The sequence below is a fragment of the Bidens hawaiensis genome, unplaced genomic scaffold (assembly GCF_021521415.1).
Source record: "Bidens hawaiensis isolate Kalapana, Puna unplaced genomic scaffold, B.hawaiensis_p1.1 tig00011861_1, whole genome shotgun sequence".
Lineage (NCBI taxonomy): Eukaryota > Viridiplantae > Streptophyta > Magnoliopsida > Asterales > Asteraceae > Bidens > Bidens hawaiensis.
In genome coordinates, this window is record NW_027491946.1 from 686,077 (window position 1) to 702,294 (window position 16,218).

A 16,218-nucleotide genomic window follows, 5' to 3' on the forward strand; every position below is an offset into this window, starting at 1 on the left:
CGTGTGCGTCTCATGTGTAGAATCCCAGGAGATCATGATTCAATCATCACAAACAAAAGAAAAAACCAAGAACAAAAGGATTGGATAAACCGTAAATACAAACTCGAATTAATCGATCAACTAGCTCACATCCATTTACATATTGGTCATATATACCGATGTATTTGATCGATGCGTTTTTATGGACTAAAACCATTGTAAGGTATGATACTTGTCCCACATCGGTTGAATGAGCAATTGGTGTGAGGCATATACCAGTAGAGAAATACATTACCATCCTGAAATACCAGTAGCGAAGCGACCATTTCGATACCAAAATCAAATATTTCAAATTTTTTAGATCGATACCGGTACCATCTCGAGCTTGTCTCTAAGTCTAGGTAGGTGGGCAAAAGGGCCAAAAGATAAGTCCATTTGGTTCTAATATGTAGCCTTTTTATTAAATAAAAACAGACTGGGCCCTAACTGATTGACACAAGTTAAGACTCCTGGGCTCAAATTAGGCTTTATTATCTGGGCCTTACTAGACCAGGCTTTGAGGGCCCAGATACTATAAAAGAAACTTCCATAAATGCTTACACAGTTACACTATCTCATATTCTCATAATCAAAATTCAAAAGTACGTCAAACATCTGTATTCTATACTAATATCATTAAATTTAAATGAAATTGGTTGTGAGCTTGACCAATTCAAAGTCATCGTCATTCAAAAGGGGTGGCGGCGCAGCTTGTTGTCTGTTTATCCACCTCTCTATTGTAATTAGATCTTTTTAGTTAATGTTTAAGAGACAGTCAAGACTAGAATAAAATTAAAAAAAAAGTAAATAGAAAAATTACTTGGAAACTACAGTAACGTTCTTCGTTAACATTGATTAATGTATATTTCTTGTTACAAACCTGTGTAGTCGTTTCAATGTAAAAGTTTCCATCAAACCGACAGATTTCGTAGAACTATCCTGGTTGACCTAAAAAGTCAAAGAAAGTATAAATCCAACATCAATATAGAAACTATTCATATGATCAATTAATATGCAGGCTGATCAATACAAAGTTGACCTTTAGTATCAGGCTATCATCAAAAAGTAACTATTATTGTAAAAATTCACTCTTTTTTCCAAGTTTTGTCGGTATCGAACCACAACATTTCAAACAACATTAAACCATTCCATCTCTAACCAACTCTTCCAACCCTTTCTTCAACCTCTCGGCTGCAAGCCGACAATCATCTTCCACCAGACCACCAAACGAGATCCTAACATGACCAGGACATCCACACGCGCTGCCCGGGATTAAAACAACACCATGCTTGTTAGCGAGCCAACGAACCACTTCGAAGTCTTGATCATACTTCTCGGGTAACTTGGCCCACAAGTAAATGGCGCCTTCTCCACCTTTGACCGCACCCTCACCTAATGGTGATAACGCGTCAACAAGAAGTTGTCTGTTCTTGACCAAATCTTTGACCTGATCCGTGACCCATTGTGGACCCAATTCCATCGAGTGAAGCGCTAGTCGTTGTGAGATTATTGAAGCACATATCGGTATGTTGTCTTGGATTTTAAGTAGTTGTGCAGCAAAACCATCAACTTCGGAAGGAAACGCTATCTGGTCAAACCGGTCAACTCAAAGTCAATGCTTTTGTCATCACAATTTAAAAAACTAAAAAAAATATATATATCATGTAAAAATAAGGCGATACTTACATATCCAACACGCCAACCCATCATGCCATAAGCTTTAGAGAAGGAAAATATGTTGACAATGTGATCTCCCTCGATACAAGAATGCTTCAAACCGTCATACATAAAGTACCTGTTTATTAAAATTATTAAATTCCAAGAAAATTATTAAATTCCAAGAAAATATATGGGAAAGAAAATTATTAAATTTCAAAATATTTATGTTAAATGGTGAATTTTTAAAATGAATATTAGTGAATCGTTTCAAACGATTATTGTGAGTGTGATTGTTCATATAAAATATATAATTGGACCGATCAACTAACTTACTCATATGTGTTATCTACAACAAGCCAGCATCCAGCTTTTTTGCAGATATCTGATATTTTCTAGCAAAATATAAATAACGGTTCAAAATATCATTAGAATCGTCGTTGCACACACAATGTATGTATATAAATATATACAAATATGTATGTATATGTATCTGTTTATGTATGTCTGTAGAGAGAGAGATCACCTTCAGAAGGGGTTCTGGGATGTAAGTTCCAGACGGGTTTCCGGGATTAACAACCGTAACAAGTTTTGGCGTCGGCTTGGTTTCCCCCAAAGTTTTTTCCAGCCAATCTAGCGTTTGATAAAAATTTGAAATTAATAAAATATTGTGAGAAAAGATAGTAACTTGAAAGGAACAAAATGATAAACAAACTTTATTGAATCTTAATATGCAAGGTTACAAAAAACGTGGAACCGAAGCAACATTAACAAAAAAAATAAAGATAACTTGGATTTATAATCATGTTTATGTTGCATTTTATATAAGTTTGCTTTAGAGACAATATAAAATGAGTAAAATCATGAAAGTTAAACAAGCAAAGGAAAACAGATTAACAAGGCTTTAACCTGCATCCGGATGAAGCGTGTTTGGATCACCGGGGCCCACAAGAATGTTAGTGACACCTGTCATCTGGAACGACATGTAAGCGTTGAAGTAGTACGGTGCAAACATAACAACCGAATCTCCAGCATCACAGAGTGTGAGAACAATGTTCACAAATGCCTGCAATAAACAATATAGTAAACAACCTTAATAAAATGTCTTTACAGAAATTAACTTAATTTATCATGTATTCATGTTCATCAAATCAACCTAAACTACCTGATTTGCGCCAGCAGTGACCATCACCGATGATTTGGATAACTTATTTTCTTCACGCAACTGCAATTATTAAACAGATATGAATATAAAGGACAAAAGTGCATAAAAGTATAAAACTTTGTTACATATAACATGATGTTTGACCTTTTTAGTCAACGCTTCCCGTAGCTCGGGAAGACCTTCATCTGCGCCATAACGACTAATCGAAGGCTCCCATACAAGTTGCTGCACCTTCTCTAAAGCCGGTCGGGGTGGTTGCCAGTACACAACACCCTGTATTTACAAGAAAACCAATTGCAAAAGTCAAATATATGGAAAAGTCAACTGTGAGTTCTAATTTGAACCAAATTAACTTCAATTTCAGTTCAAGTTTTTAAATTTAAGCTTCAAGAATCAAGACACAGATTTATTGAAAATTTTATTTTACTTTTCAAGAATTCTTGAAAGACATGTCCATGATTGATTCACCAAAGTTATGTCATTGAATTTTGTGAAATTTGGAAATTGAGCTAAAAAGCTTCTTGAAATCAAACATCATTAATCTTCATGAAAACAATTTTAAAAAATGAGAAATAAATCTGTATTTTTAAGTAAACAAATTGCAAAAGAAAAAAAAAGCTTCAATATTTTTACTTTTATTATACAATATAACAATTTTTTAAAAAATTTAGTCACTTATTCAAGAATTCTTGGGAGATGTGTTCATTGTTTCAAACAACTAAGACCCCATTTTACCAAACAAAACACATTCAATAAACCTAAAACCTCAAAACTATCTTGATCATTTTAATGTTTATAAAATTAGGTAGAAACAAAGAGAATAATATCATAGCATCAACCTGAGCTAGGGATACAGCACCCTTAACACCTCTAAGCAATTCTTGAATCTGCAAAAAAAAACACAAAAACATCACACATATCCCAAAACCATTAAAAAAAACACATTTTTTCACACAAAAAACAAAAATAAACCAACCCCAGATCATAAAACATCATGAATCACAATACCCATATCCCCAAATTCAAAACCCCCAATTTTTAATTTTGACCAAAATTAGGGCTAATGCTAAAATCTTGAAATTGAAAAGTTGACCTGAACCATGACCGGTGTTTCGGTCAACACAACTCTCTTTGCTAGCATTCCATAGGAACCCATTTGTTAATTTGTGTATCTATGTATGTATGTATCACTTTATATATATAATATCAAGAAATTGGTAGCATAAAAATCAGATCTTTATGTGAAAGGGGTTAATGTTTATTGTCCTTTTGGAAAGATGGGTATTTGATAAAAGGTGAAAAAGAACAAAAAGATGACTAGATGATGCCAATAAGATGATTATTGATAATATTATTGGTGAATTTTATGAAATTTAGAATAAAAAATGGGTTTTTTTTTATCTTTTAACAAAAAGTGAAACAAATTTGTAGTCAAGAAACAACATGGAATCTCCAACAATTCCGGTTCAATTTGATTTTGGACATTTAAAAAAGATGTGTACGTCACATTGTCACCTACCATCTTGCCTTATTATTAATGTTTAGATTATGCTCACCTACCTTTTGGTGAATTATAGTCATCCTTTTCTATTTTGTTTTATGGTTTTCAGGGTAAGTTTTCTTGGGAACGTCTAAATCAAACTCTGAAGTCAGCGTGAGTCCGGTTAAGACAACATAGTCTGGGTAAATTGAGACAACGAGGTTCTTTAAATTGGAGTGTATGGTTGCCTAACACACGAGAAAGTCATCATTCAAAAAAACATTTAAATGTATTTTACCGTTATCTTTTAGTAAATGTGTCTTTCTTTGTCTATATACCACATTCTATTAGTCTGTATGATATTCTCTAGATGCTATATACATGTATCATCATGTTTTGTGCGTTTGTGTACATTTGGCATGATTCTGTGTATAGCTGAATACATATGTCATTGTTCTCTAAACACGTGTATATTGGCCTTGATGCCGAGGTGGATCGATGGTCAAGTCACGTGATGACAATACACTTGATATCTGTGACAATTGCAAATTTCGGGTTAACACCGTTAACCAAACTCAGTTAAGTCCGTTAGTTCATCATAGTCCACACGCATGTCACGTGTCAAACATGAGTCTGTCCGAGTACGTTGGTGGTCTTATAAACACAACAATAATAAATGATTATCATTATTTCATGCTAAGAGTCACATGTTAAATACTATATGCTAAGTTACATGTTATGAACGATAAGCTACATGATGCTACATGATGCTACATGCTAAGTTATATGTTATGTATGCTAAGTTATATTACATGAAAGGTGGAATTATATGTGTAAGTATGTTGCAAGTTATGAAGTGTTACATAAAACATTACATGCTAGTATATGCTAGACAAGTATGCTAGGATATTATATGTTACATGACACATTAGAACATATAAATAAAAGTTGTAACATGTCACATTATTTATAACATAAGTTGGAAAAATATATTTAATTATTTGACTTTTAATAAAACTAATTTTGGATGATAAAACAATATTTATAATATAAAAGACTTACCAAAATTAGGACCAAACCCCCTCCCCAAGCCAAGCCAATATGCCCCCCCCCCCCCCTATACACATTCACAAAAAAAAATATTTTCTAACCTAATTCTCTCATTCTCTCATCTCTTTCACACCCTCCTCCAATCTCTTCCTTGCAAAAGCTTGAATATTGATCTTGATCAATACAAGTGCAAGTGATCCAAGAGAGTAAGTGGTGTGTATTGATTTGTATTATTCTTTGTTTTGGTTCTTGAGAACCTAGTATCCAACAAGGGTGATGATCAATGGGGAATCCTTGTTCAAACAACAATTGAAAATATTATGTTTTTGTAAAACTAGTGTCTTTTGTTGACTTGGGTGAAAACCCTAAAGTTGTATCTTTAAAAAAAATACTCAATGACATCTTGATGGAGAGTATAAATCTTTGTTTTGATGTTTTCTAGAGTTTGGTTCATGGATTTGAATCCTAGGAATGTTAATTGGTGATTTGTTTGAGTGATTGTTATAAATCTGATTCTGATCAGATTCGTATTAGACTATTGTTTAGCTGATAAATCGATGATAACTTAATGTTTTTGGACGATTTATGATTCTATGATATACTACTTGGTGTCTAGTTTCTGTGGATATATGATTTTTAATTTTTGGAGATCGTTTGCTACGATTTTATGATTTTATGAAATTGATTATCAAAACTGTTACGGGTTTCCTGAAATTACTTCTTACTATAAGTGTTATATCTTGACTATGGTAATTGATAATTGAGTGATTCCAAATCTGGAAGAATATTTAGGATGTTAGGAACATGCTACAATTGGTCTCACATTGTTTAGAGTTATATTGAATTTTTGGTGAATTTATACTTTTGATTGGTCACTGACAGACCTGATTGTGCATGGCTGTAGTATATGAATTTTCATGATTTTTGTATGCATGAGAAAATTATAACAAAAATAGTTTTGAAATCCTAAGACATAGAGGTATTCTGTGTAAAATAATGAGAATTTATTGAGTTAGGGTGATATGCTAGAATCGTGCATCTTTGCTAGGTTATAACTTACTATATGACTACTAGTTTGAAATTGCTTGATAAGTGTTGTCCAGGGCTATGAATCTTTGTTAAATGATTTGATGAGTTGCTAGGACACAAGTTTGACTTAGGAACCTTTTCGGTTTAACCAAAGGTGTTAGTCATGCTTGACCATTGAAATTGATACATGCTTGATGTTAGCCAATGTGTTAGATCATAAGCCACCAATGTGTCGTCGGGTCAACTCGGTCAAAGTTTTGGTCCTTTGGTCCACAGGAGTCAAACCTTGGTAAAAAGTCAACATAGAAGTCAACTTTAGTCAAAGTCAACAAAAGTCAAACTTTGGTCAAAAGTCTTTTTAAAAAAACAATGGGAGATTGTTGGATACTAGTGGTTCTAGGAACCATCCCACAAGTTACTTACGTACTTGCATTTTTAGGGTCTTAGCACGTGACGCATTTACTTCGGTCGGATTTGTGTAATACCCGAAGCACCAACAAGGTGAGTTTACAACCCCACTTTTATACTCTTCCTTTGGTGGAGGAAACATGCAAAACTGTTTTACTTTACTTGCTCTAAATCTTTACACAACCGTTTGGTTGCTTATAACGTAGTGTTTCTTTGCCATGGAAAGTCCTCACAAACATCGGACCGTTAACTAAGGTTAACTGGCGTGGTAAATTTAAATAGTACTATTGGGTTTGACAAACCCCACCCTGTATTATTCTCGACTGGAGGTCGAACGGGGTGTAACTTTGACCAAACATTGTTAAGTTTTGGCAATACTTGACTTGAGGCAATAACTAGTCAGCTTCGGTCGTGATGGAAACATAACACTATGCGGCAACGAGTTAATTAAGTGTAGTTAACCATGGGCCACTTTTATTTATAAATGTTTATGAACTGATAAAGCATAACTTACTTTGAAAACCTGTGAACTCACCAACAATATGTGTTGACTCTTTTTAGCATGTTTTCCTCAGATCCCTAGCAAGCACTTGGATTAGGATAACATTGCATGCATGGACTCGCATTGGTTTAAGTTTGAAAACATTTATTTGATATTGGTTTTTCGCTTGTAGCGCCATGAATTATTTAAACTTGTTTTGGGAGATGGCTCCCGCACTTTGTTTAGCTTCCGTACTAGCACTTAAGTACTCTGAACATTTTATTTTGATTTGTTAAAAACTTTTAAGACCATATAGATGTCGTTTGGTGTGATTAATGTGTTCGGATCCTGGTTTGTCACCCGCCTTACGGTAAAACTCCGTTAGTGGAAATTTGGGGGTGTGACAGATTGGTATAAGAGCCCATTGGTTATAGCGAACCAGGTTGCATACCATTTCATATAGGTTGCAGTCCGGTCTATAGCTTTTCATGATGCATTAGTTACACTGCACATATATACATGAGATACCACTCACTCATCCCAACCCCAACCCTTGTGTCACAGTATGTCTTCGTCGTCATCTGATCACGCCCGTGAGAAAGCACCTATCACCGCTGAGGAGAGCACACCACCTGCGTCCCCGAGACTGAAGAGGCAGCGGACCATCCCTGATGCTGGCACATCTACTGTTGAGGAGTCTTCACCCGAGCACACGTTCTTGCCTAAGCCCCAGTGCGACTGGGAATGGTACCCAGAGGTGGTGACCATGATGATTGAGAAGGAGGAGGTTCCACCCCTAGCTGTTGTAGGTCCTTCTTGCCCTACTCTACCCTCCCTGCCATGCCCTCCTGAGAGGGTGATAATTGCACTTGTTTCTGGCCTGGATAAGGCGCAGTGTGGGAAACAGGGTATGAAGTCGGACATTGCTAAGCTAGCGCAGAAACAGAGTGGAGCCAAGCATAAGATGGATTTCTTGAGGGAGTTCTGCGATCGGAGGTCAGAGATGCACTACAAGTTAACCTTTGAAGTTGAGAGGATAGGTGAGAAGATGCAGATGCTTGCAGACAGGGTGATAGATCTGACTAACGAGCTGAACATTGCTCGTAAACGTATTCGGGATCTTGAGGACCGGGTGGCACCTCCAGAGAACCCAGTGGAGGACCCTGAAGAAGACCCAGAGGAGGACCCCGAGGAGGATCCGGAGGAAGACCCCGAGGAGGAGCCCGATGTGAGCGGGTCATCGGGAGTATCTGACGAGTGATATCGTCAGTTGATATTCGTTTGGATTTCTTTCTTTTATGAACCTAGGTGGGAGGGTTGTTCCCATCCAACAGAAAATATTTTTGAACTATGATGTTTGGATTGAATGATTGTAATCGGATTACAAGTTATCTTTTCAAGTATTGTTTTCTTAAATTGTGTTGTGATGTTCATAAATTAGTTGTTTGATTGTTATTGATGTACTAGAATTAAGGCATTAATCCAGTCAATGTTCATGACTGGGTAGGATTATGTTGGGACGTGGACGTGGCCATGGCAGGAGCAGCATCAACCTCACTCCAGCAGAACTGGCGGCACTCATCAACGAGCATGTGACCGCAGCGATTGCAGCCGCCCAGATTCCGGGGCAGGCGGCAGGGGGTAAGTATACACTTTGCTGTCATTATGACCTATCGAAACTCAGGCACTAACACTCACTTTGTGAACCAAAAATCTAGGAGCCGCAGGGTGCACCTTTAAGAACTACATCGATTGTAAACCCCATGCGTTTAAAGGCACCGAGGGGGCTGTCGGTTTGCTGCGCTGGATAGAGAAGGCAGAATCAGTGTTTGCTAGGTGTAATTGCCCGGCTGCGAGCCAGGTGAAGTTTGCTACAGGGACTCTCGAGGAGTCAGCACTTACTTGGTGGAATACCCAAGTTCAGTTGTTGGGTCTAAATGCGGCCAATGCTATGTCATGGGAGGAATTCAAAAATCTGATCAAGACCGAGTATAGCCCGCGTGGTGAAGTGCAGAAGTTAGAGCATGAGTTTTGGAATTTGCGGATGGAGGGTTCCGACATTGAGGCTTATACGACACGATCCCATGAGTTAACGATACTGTGCCCTCAAATGGTCGATCCTGCTTATAAGAGGGTCGAAATGTATATTGACGGTTTACCTCCGCAGATCCAGAGTATGGTGACGTCGGCAAATCCCGCCAACATTCACGATGCCGTCCGGTTAGCTCATAAGTTAACTGATCAAGCCGTCAAACAAGGCACTCTCCCGTCCAAGAAGTCTGCTACTGGCACATCCGATAATAAACGCAAGTGGGAGAGTAGTGGCAACAACAACTCCAACAACAAGAGCACCTCTTCAGGCCACAATCAACAGAGACGGTTTGAGTCTCCTCGCAGGAACAACTACCCGAGCCAGAACCAACAACAGGGAGGATATCAGGGGAAACTCCCAAAATGTAACAAGTGTAACTTCCATCATGCGGGGAAATGTGATAAGTACCGTTGCAACAAGTGTGGCAGACATGGCCACGAAACCAAGTTTTACCGAGCAGACAACCCCCAGAAACAAGCCCCACCTCAAGAGGCCCCGAAAGGGTGTTTTGAGTGTGGACAGGAGGGTCACTTTAAGAGAAACTGCCCCAAACTGAAGAATGCTGGTAACGGAGGGGCAAATGGCAACGGGAAGAATGGTAACAATGGGAATGGTAACAACGGAGGTGAAGGCAGGGGAAGAGCCTTTGTTATTGGTGGTGGTTCAGGTGAGATTTCTAACGACTCCGTAACTATTACCGGTAAATATAAAATGAATGGTTGTTATGCGCTAACTTTATTTGATACCGGGGCCGATAGAAGTTTCGTGTCAACTAAATTTTGTGAAATGGTTAATAGCACTCCATCTGCCCTAGAGTCTAAGTACACTATCGAGTTAGCAGATGGTAAAACCATCCAAGTGTCCCATATTTTGAAGGGTTGTACCGTAGAATTGTCTAGTCATTTGTTTCCCATAGATCTTATGCCGATTGAACTTGGTAGCTTCGACTTAGTTATTGGGATGGATTGGTTGTCCGAACACCGAGCCGATGTTGTCTGTCACGAGAAGTTCGTCCGCGTACCTCTCCCTGGGGGAGAAACTCTTATTATTCATGGTGAGAAAGAGAGCGCGACGGTTGGGATCATTTCCCTTATGAAGGCACAGAAGTTACTGCGTAAAGGCCATACTGCGATCTTAGCCCTAATCACCGACAAAGGTACCGACGAGGCTGTGGAGGAGGAGGTCTCAATCGACCAGATCCCTATTGTTAGAAACTTTCCTGAGGTTTCCCCCGAAGACCTACCTGGCCTTCCGCCTCACAGACAAGTGGAGTTCCAAAGGAGCTGTTCCTGTAGCTCGTGCACCGTATCGCCTTGCTCCGAAGGAGTTAGAGGAACTGTCTAAGCAGTTGCAAGAACTACTAGATAAGGGTTTCATACGCCCCAGTTCATCCCCGTGGGGAGCCCCAGTCCTATTCGTGAAGAAGAATGATGGAACTCTACGTATGTGTATCGACTATCGGGAACTTAATAAGGTGACGACCAAGAACCGGTATCCCTTGCCACGTATTGATGATCTGTTCGATCAGCTGCAAGGATCCAGTTACTACTCGAAGGTCGACCTTAGGTCGAGTTATCACCAACTCCGAGTTCGGGAAGAAGACATTGCGAAAACAGCGTTTCGTACTCGTTATGGACACTATGAGTTCGCCGTTATGCCATTTGGGTTAACAAACGCCCCAGCCGTATTCATGGACCTCATGAATCGTGTTTGTAAGCCTTATTTGGATAAATTCGTCATTGTGTTCATAGACGACATCTTGATATATTCGAAGACAAGGGAGGAACATGAAGAGCACTTGCGATTAATGATGGAGCTACTCATGAAGGAACAACTGTATGCCAAATAATCGAAGTGCGAGTTCTGGATGCGTGAAGTAAAATTTTTGGGCCACGTGGTAAGTGGGGAGGGAATCCAAGTAGACCAGTCCAAGATTGAAGCAATCAAGGATTGGCCAAACCCGAACACTCCCACCGTGTAAGGCCCCGAACCCGGTAGCCTTACATTAGCGTCGGATTTACTCATAAACACAGTTCTTACAAATCAGAGTTCATTAAAACTTTCGCGGAAACGTTTACTTGAAGCATTCGTTACAAAACATTCAATCTCTTCTTTGATATTATAAAACAAATCATTATATTTAAAACATCTTTTCTTCCATCTTAAGATGCCAGCCGTTCAATCCATGCCATGTGCCATCCTCATGCTAGTTCTTTGGTCTGATCACCTGCGTGCATACTAAAAGTCAGCTACGCTGAGTGAGTTCTAGTTAATCGGACGCCGTACAATACATACACATACATACATATCCGAAGATACATATCCATACTTAACTAATTACCCTTCTGTTCTTCATACATACTTACTACCATACATACATACATATCTACAATCACTAACCTCAGTCTACCGAGAGTACGTTCATAGTCCGCCGTCTATACCTGTACTCAAGGTCGTGAACACGTAAAAGGTCCGCAGTCCTTACCTATGTTCACCATTCATGGTACGTGCAAGGTCCGCGGTCCTTCCCTATACCATCCCACTTCCACAACACGTACAAGGTCCACAATCCTTCCCTATGTTGCAACCTAATTCATAGCACGTACGAGGTCCGCAGTCCTCCCCTATGCTACCACAGCACGTATAAGGTCCACAGTCCTTCCCTATGCTGATGCCTATCTATAATACGTATAAGGTCCGCAGTCCTTAACTACGTTGTCGTCTATTATCTGTAACACGTATAAGGCCCACCGTCCCTATCTACGTTTACATCTATCATCTACATTACGTATAAGGCCCGCAGTCCTTAACTACGCCATCACCAGCCGAGTCTATGTCCGACAGAAGCTAGAGGGATTTGCCATCCTAACTTACTATGTCGAACGTAGAACTCACATACCATTCGTGTACCTGTATACACATACTTCACATATACAATAATTACGTTATAGCATAAGAACACTCTAGGCGTTCTTTACATCCTTCATTTAACAACCATACCCCTTGTCGTTACGTACAATATCCGAAGATCGTTCACGCCCCGACAAGTATTCATTTGTAATATTCATACATCTTCGATATATAATATTCGTACCTTTATTTTTAACCTGACAGTATGCGCAATATCCGAAGATCGTTCGCGTACCGACAATCAATCATTCATATCCATCACATATATCACATATGGCATACACTTATCACTTAGGATAAATGTATTAACAACACATCGAGTATGCACACAGCCCCGAAAACATAACAAGGAATGGGGCTAGAAACTCACCTGAACTCTGCTTCTTCCTCCGATAGTTGTAAATACATTCTTTAACTGAGCTCGGCTGACTGTATAAGTTACACGTATCAATACTCGCCTGATCTAATCTGGTGGCCTAGTATTAGCTTACTTTTACTTATCGTTTTAATCTATTCTCTAATCGAACTTGACTTTAGGCGAAGTTAAACCTTAGGCGAACTTAGCTTTAGGCGAAGTTAAACCTTAGGCGAACTTAGCTTTAGGCGAAGTTGTCATCAGGCGAACTTGGCTTTAGGCGAAGTTGTCATCAGGCGAACTTGGCTTTAGGCGAAGTTGTCATCGAGCGAACTTAGCTTGCGGGCGAAGTTCATCAGGCGAACTTGGCTTGCAGGCGAAGTTGTCATCAGGCGAACTTGGCTTTAGGCGAAGTTGTCATCAGGCGAACTTAGCTTGCAGGCGAAGTTCATCAGGCGAACTTGGCTTTAGGCGAAGTTGTCATCAGGCGAACTTAGCTTGCGGGCGAAGTTCATCAGGCGAACTTGGCTTGCAGGCGAAGTTGTCATCAGGCGAACTTGGCTTTAGGCGAAGTTGTCATCAGGCGAACTTGGCTTTAGGCGAAGTTGTCATCAGGCGAACTTAGCTTGCAGGCGAAGTTCATCAGGCGAACTTAGCTTGCAGGCGAAGTTGTCGTCTGCAGCTACTGTTCGTTCTTAAATCCCTTAATCACCTTCGTTTCTTAACCAAATAACTCGATTTAGGTACCCACGAGATCGTCTGAACAGCGCCTACAAACCCCAACCATCAAATCGACCTAACATCGATGTTTAAAGGGTGCGATTTAGGCATATAGGTTACGGGTTCTTTTTATCAATCGATTAACCCATCAGGTTATAACCATTTCCAGTAAGATTAGCTTTGTTGGATTCGTTTTTACCATACAAACTCAGATCTATCATTTCTCAAATCAACCCGAACCTACACGAACGATTTCTAACTATAAACGTACCTTGAACGAGTCGAACTACGAACACGGTTAAGCCTTGATGTTGTTTTGGTCCGTCACAACGTTCCAGCACCAACAAGCTCGGGTTTTCGCCTTCGGATCTTGGTTCGGGTCGTGTGTGTTTTGGGTGTGTGTGGAATATGTGAGAATGAGGATTAAATGGTGATTAATGGTATTTATATTTAGGGATCATGGGCTTAAGCCCATGGACTTTCCTTCCTTCTTTCATAACCCAAGTCCATAACCCATATCCATTACCCAAGACTAGCCCGACCCATACCAACTCGTACTCTATTTATTTAGTTCCCGATAACCCGAGTAAACTTTCCCTCTATTATTAAGTAATACAATTAATATTATTTTGGAAATTTCGGGATGTTACACCAACCTACGTTGGCGCGTGGCCGTTTGGGATATTATTAGGCTCCCGACCTTTATGTTTGGCGCGTGGCCATGTGGGATATTATTAGGCTCCCGACCTTTATGTTTGGCGCGTGGCCATGTGGGATATTATTAGGATTCCCAACCTTTAAGTTTGGCGCGTGGCCTTAGGAGCCGGAAACGATACCCGTAGTTTTGTTTGAAATTTACCCGTCCGCAACTTTTCTTGCTACCATCAGAGGCAGGCGGCGCTTTGGTCGCAGCCCGCGGCGCGTGCATGTGGTCAGTGGTGACGGGAGTGAATGTCACTTCGTAGGGTCCATAATTGATACGACGGATGTTTCACGTGGCCACAGATGCTGGAGCTTTCATGAGGTTGCAGAGGCGACCCGCGTCGTTTTGACCCACTGACTTGCATTAGTGACCTGCGAATGTTCATAGGTGACCCGCGGCGTTCATAATGATCCGCGGTGATCGGTGTTCGTCTAATGGAGTGTTGATCTGCGGTGCGCGCATGCATGGAGGTGGAGTGGTGATCCAAGGTCGCGTATGCATGGCGGCTGAAAGTTGAGCGCGCATGCATAGCGAGAGTTGAGCGCGCATGCATGGCGGAGAGTTGAGCGTGCATGCGCATGACAATCAATCATTCATATCCATCACATATATCACATATGGCATACACTTATCACTTAGGATAAATGTATTAACAACACATCGAGTATGCACACAGCCCCGAAAACATAACAAGGAATGGGGCTAGAAACTCACCTGAACTCTGCTTCTTCCTCCGATAGTTGTAAATCCATTCTTTAACTGAGCTCGGCTGACTGTATAAGTTACATGTATCAATACTCGCCTGATCTAATCTGGTGGCCTAGTATTAGCTTACTTTTACTTATCGTTTTAATCTATTCTCTAATCGAACTTGACTTTAGGCGAAGTTAAACCTTAGGCGAACTTGGCTTTAGGCGAAGTTGTCATCAGGCGAACTTAGCTTTAGGCGAAGTTGTCATCAGGCGAACTTAGCTTTAGGCGAAGTTGTCATCAGGCGAACTTAGCTTTTAGGCAAAGTTGTCATCAGGCGAACTTAGCTTTTAGGCGAAGTTGTCATCAGGCGAACTTAGCTTTTAGGCGAAGTTGTCATCAGGCGAACTTAGCTTTTAGGCGAAGTTGTCATCAGGCGAACTTAGCTTTAGGCGAAGTTGTCATCAGGCGAACTTAGCTTTAGGCGAAGTTGTCATCAGGCGAACTTAGCTTTTAGGCGAAGTTGTCATCAGGCGAACTTAGCTTTTAGGCGAAGTTGTCATCAGGCGAACTTAGCTTTAGGCGAAGTTGTCATCAGGCGAACTTAGCTTTAGGCGAAGTTGTCATCAGGCGAACTTAGCTTTGCAGGCGAAGTTCATCAGGCGAACTTAGCTTGCAGGCGAAGTTGTCGGCTGCAGCTACTGTTCGTTCTTAAATCCTTCGTTTCTTAACCAAATAACTCGATTTAGGTATCCACGGAATCGTCTGACCAGCGCCTACAAACCCCAACCATCAAATCGACCTAACATCGATGTTTAAAGGGTGCAATTTAGGCATATAGGTTACGGGTTCTTTTTATCAATCGATTAACCCATCAAATCATAACCATTTTCAGTAAGATTAGCTTTGTTGGATTCGTTTTTACCATACAAACTCAGATCTATCATTTCTCAAATCAACCCGAACCTACACGAACGATTTCTAACTATAAACGTACCTTGAACGAGTCGAACTACGAACACGGAAGCCTTGATGTTGTTTTGGTCCGTCACAACGTTCCAGCACCAACAAGCTCGGGTTTTCGCCTTCGGATCTTGGTTCGTGTCGTGTGTGTTTTGGGTGTGTGTGTATGGAATATGTGAGAATGAGGATTAAATGGTGGTTAATGGTATTTATATTTAGGGATCATGGGCTTAAGCCCATGGACTCTCCTTCCTTCTTTCATAACCCAAGTCCATAACCCATATCCATTACCCAACACTAGCCCGACCCATACCAACTCCTACTCTATTTATTTATTTCCCGATAACCCGAGTAAACTTTCCCTCTATTATTAAGTAATATAATTAATATCATTTTGGAAATTTCGGGATGTTACACACCGAGATCCGTCAATTTCTGGGATTAGCTGGTTATTATCGCAGATTTATTGGAGGATTATCCAAGATTGCTCAACCACTC

At 40.1% G+C, this 16,218-nt stretch overlaps 1 protein-coding gene across 1 annotated transcript; it reads right to left on the minus strand.

Moving 5' to 3' along the window:
• Positions 1–986: 986 nt before the first annotated feature.
• On the minus strand, positions 987–4,088 carry LOC143539354 (aromatic aminotransferase ISS1-like). The gene is made up of 9 exons (XM_077032694.1): positions 3,933–4,088; positions 3,679–3,726; positions 2,984–3,112; positions 2,840–2,899; positions 2,584–2,740; positions 2,201–2,307; positions 2,011–2,069; positions 1,705–1,813; positions 987–1,606 (listed from the first exon to the last, which is right to left on the minus strand). Exons 1-9 carry the CDS (start codon positions 3,993–3,995, stop codon positions 1,157–1,159), a joined length of 1,182 nt encoding a protein of 393 aa, XP_076888809.1. The 5' UTR covers positions 3,996–4,088; the 3' UTR covers positions 987–1,156.
• Positions 4,089–16,218: the final 12,130 nt, after the last annotated feature.

Bases quoted from the DNA above. Each gene is read 5' to 3' on its own strand.
- LOC143539354 (XM_077032694.1), bottom strand. From the start codon at position 3,995: ATGGGTTCCTATGGAATGCTAGCAAAGAGAGTTGTGTTGACCGAAACA. The intron at 2,900-2,983 runs GTCAAACATCAT...TAATAATTGCAG, and splicing joins GGGAAGCGTTGACTAAAAAG to TTGCGTGAAGAAAATAAGTT. The intron at 1,814-2,010 runs GTAAGTTAGTTG...TTTAATAAACAG, and splicing joins GTTGTAGATAACACATATGA to GTACTTTATGTATGACGGTT.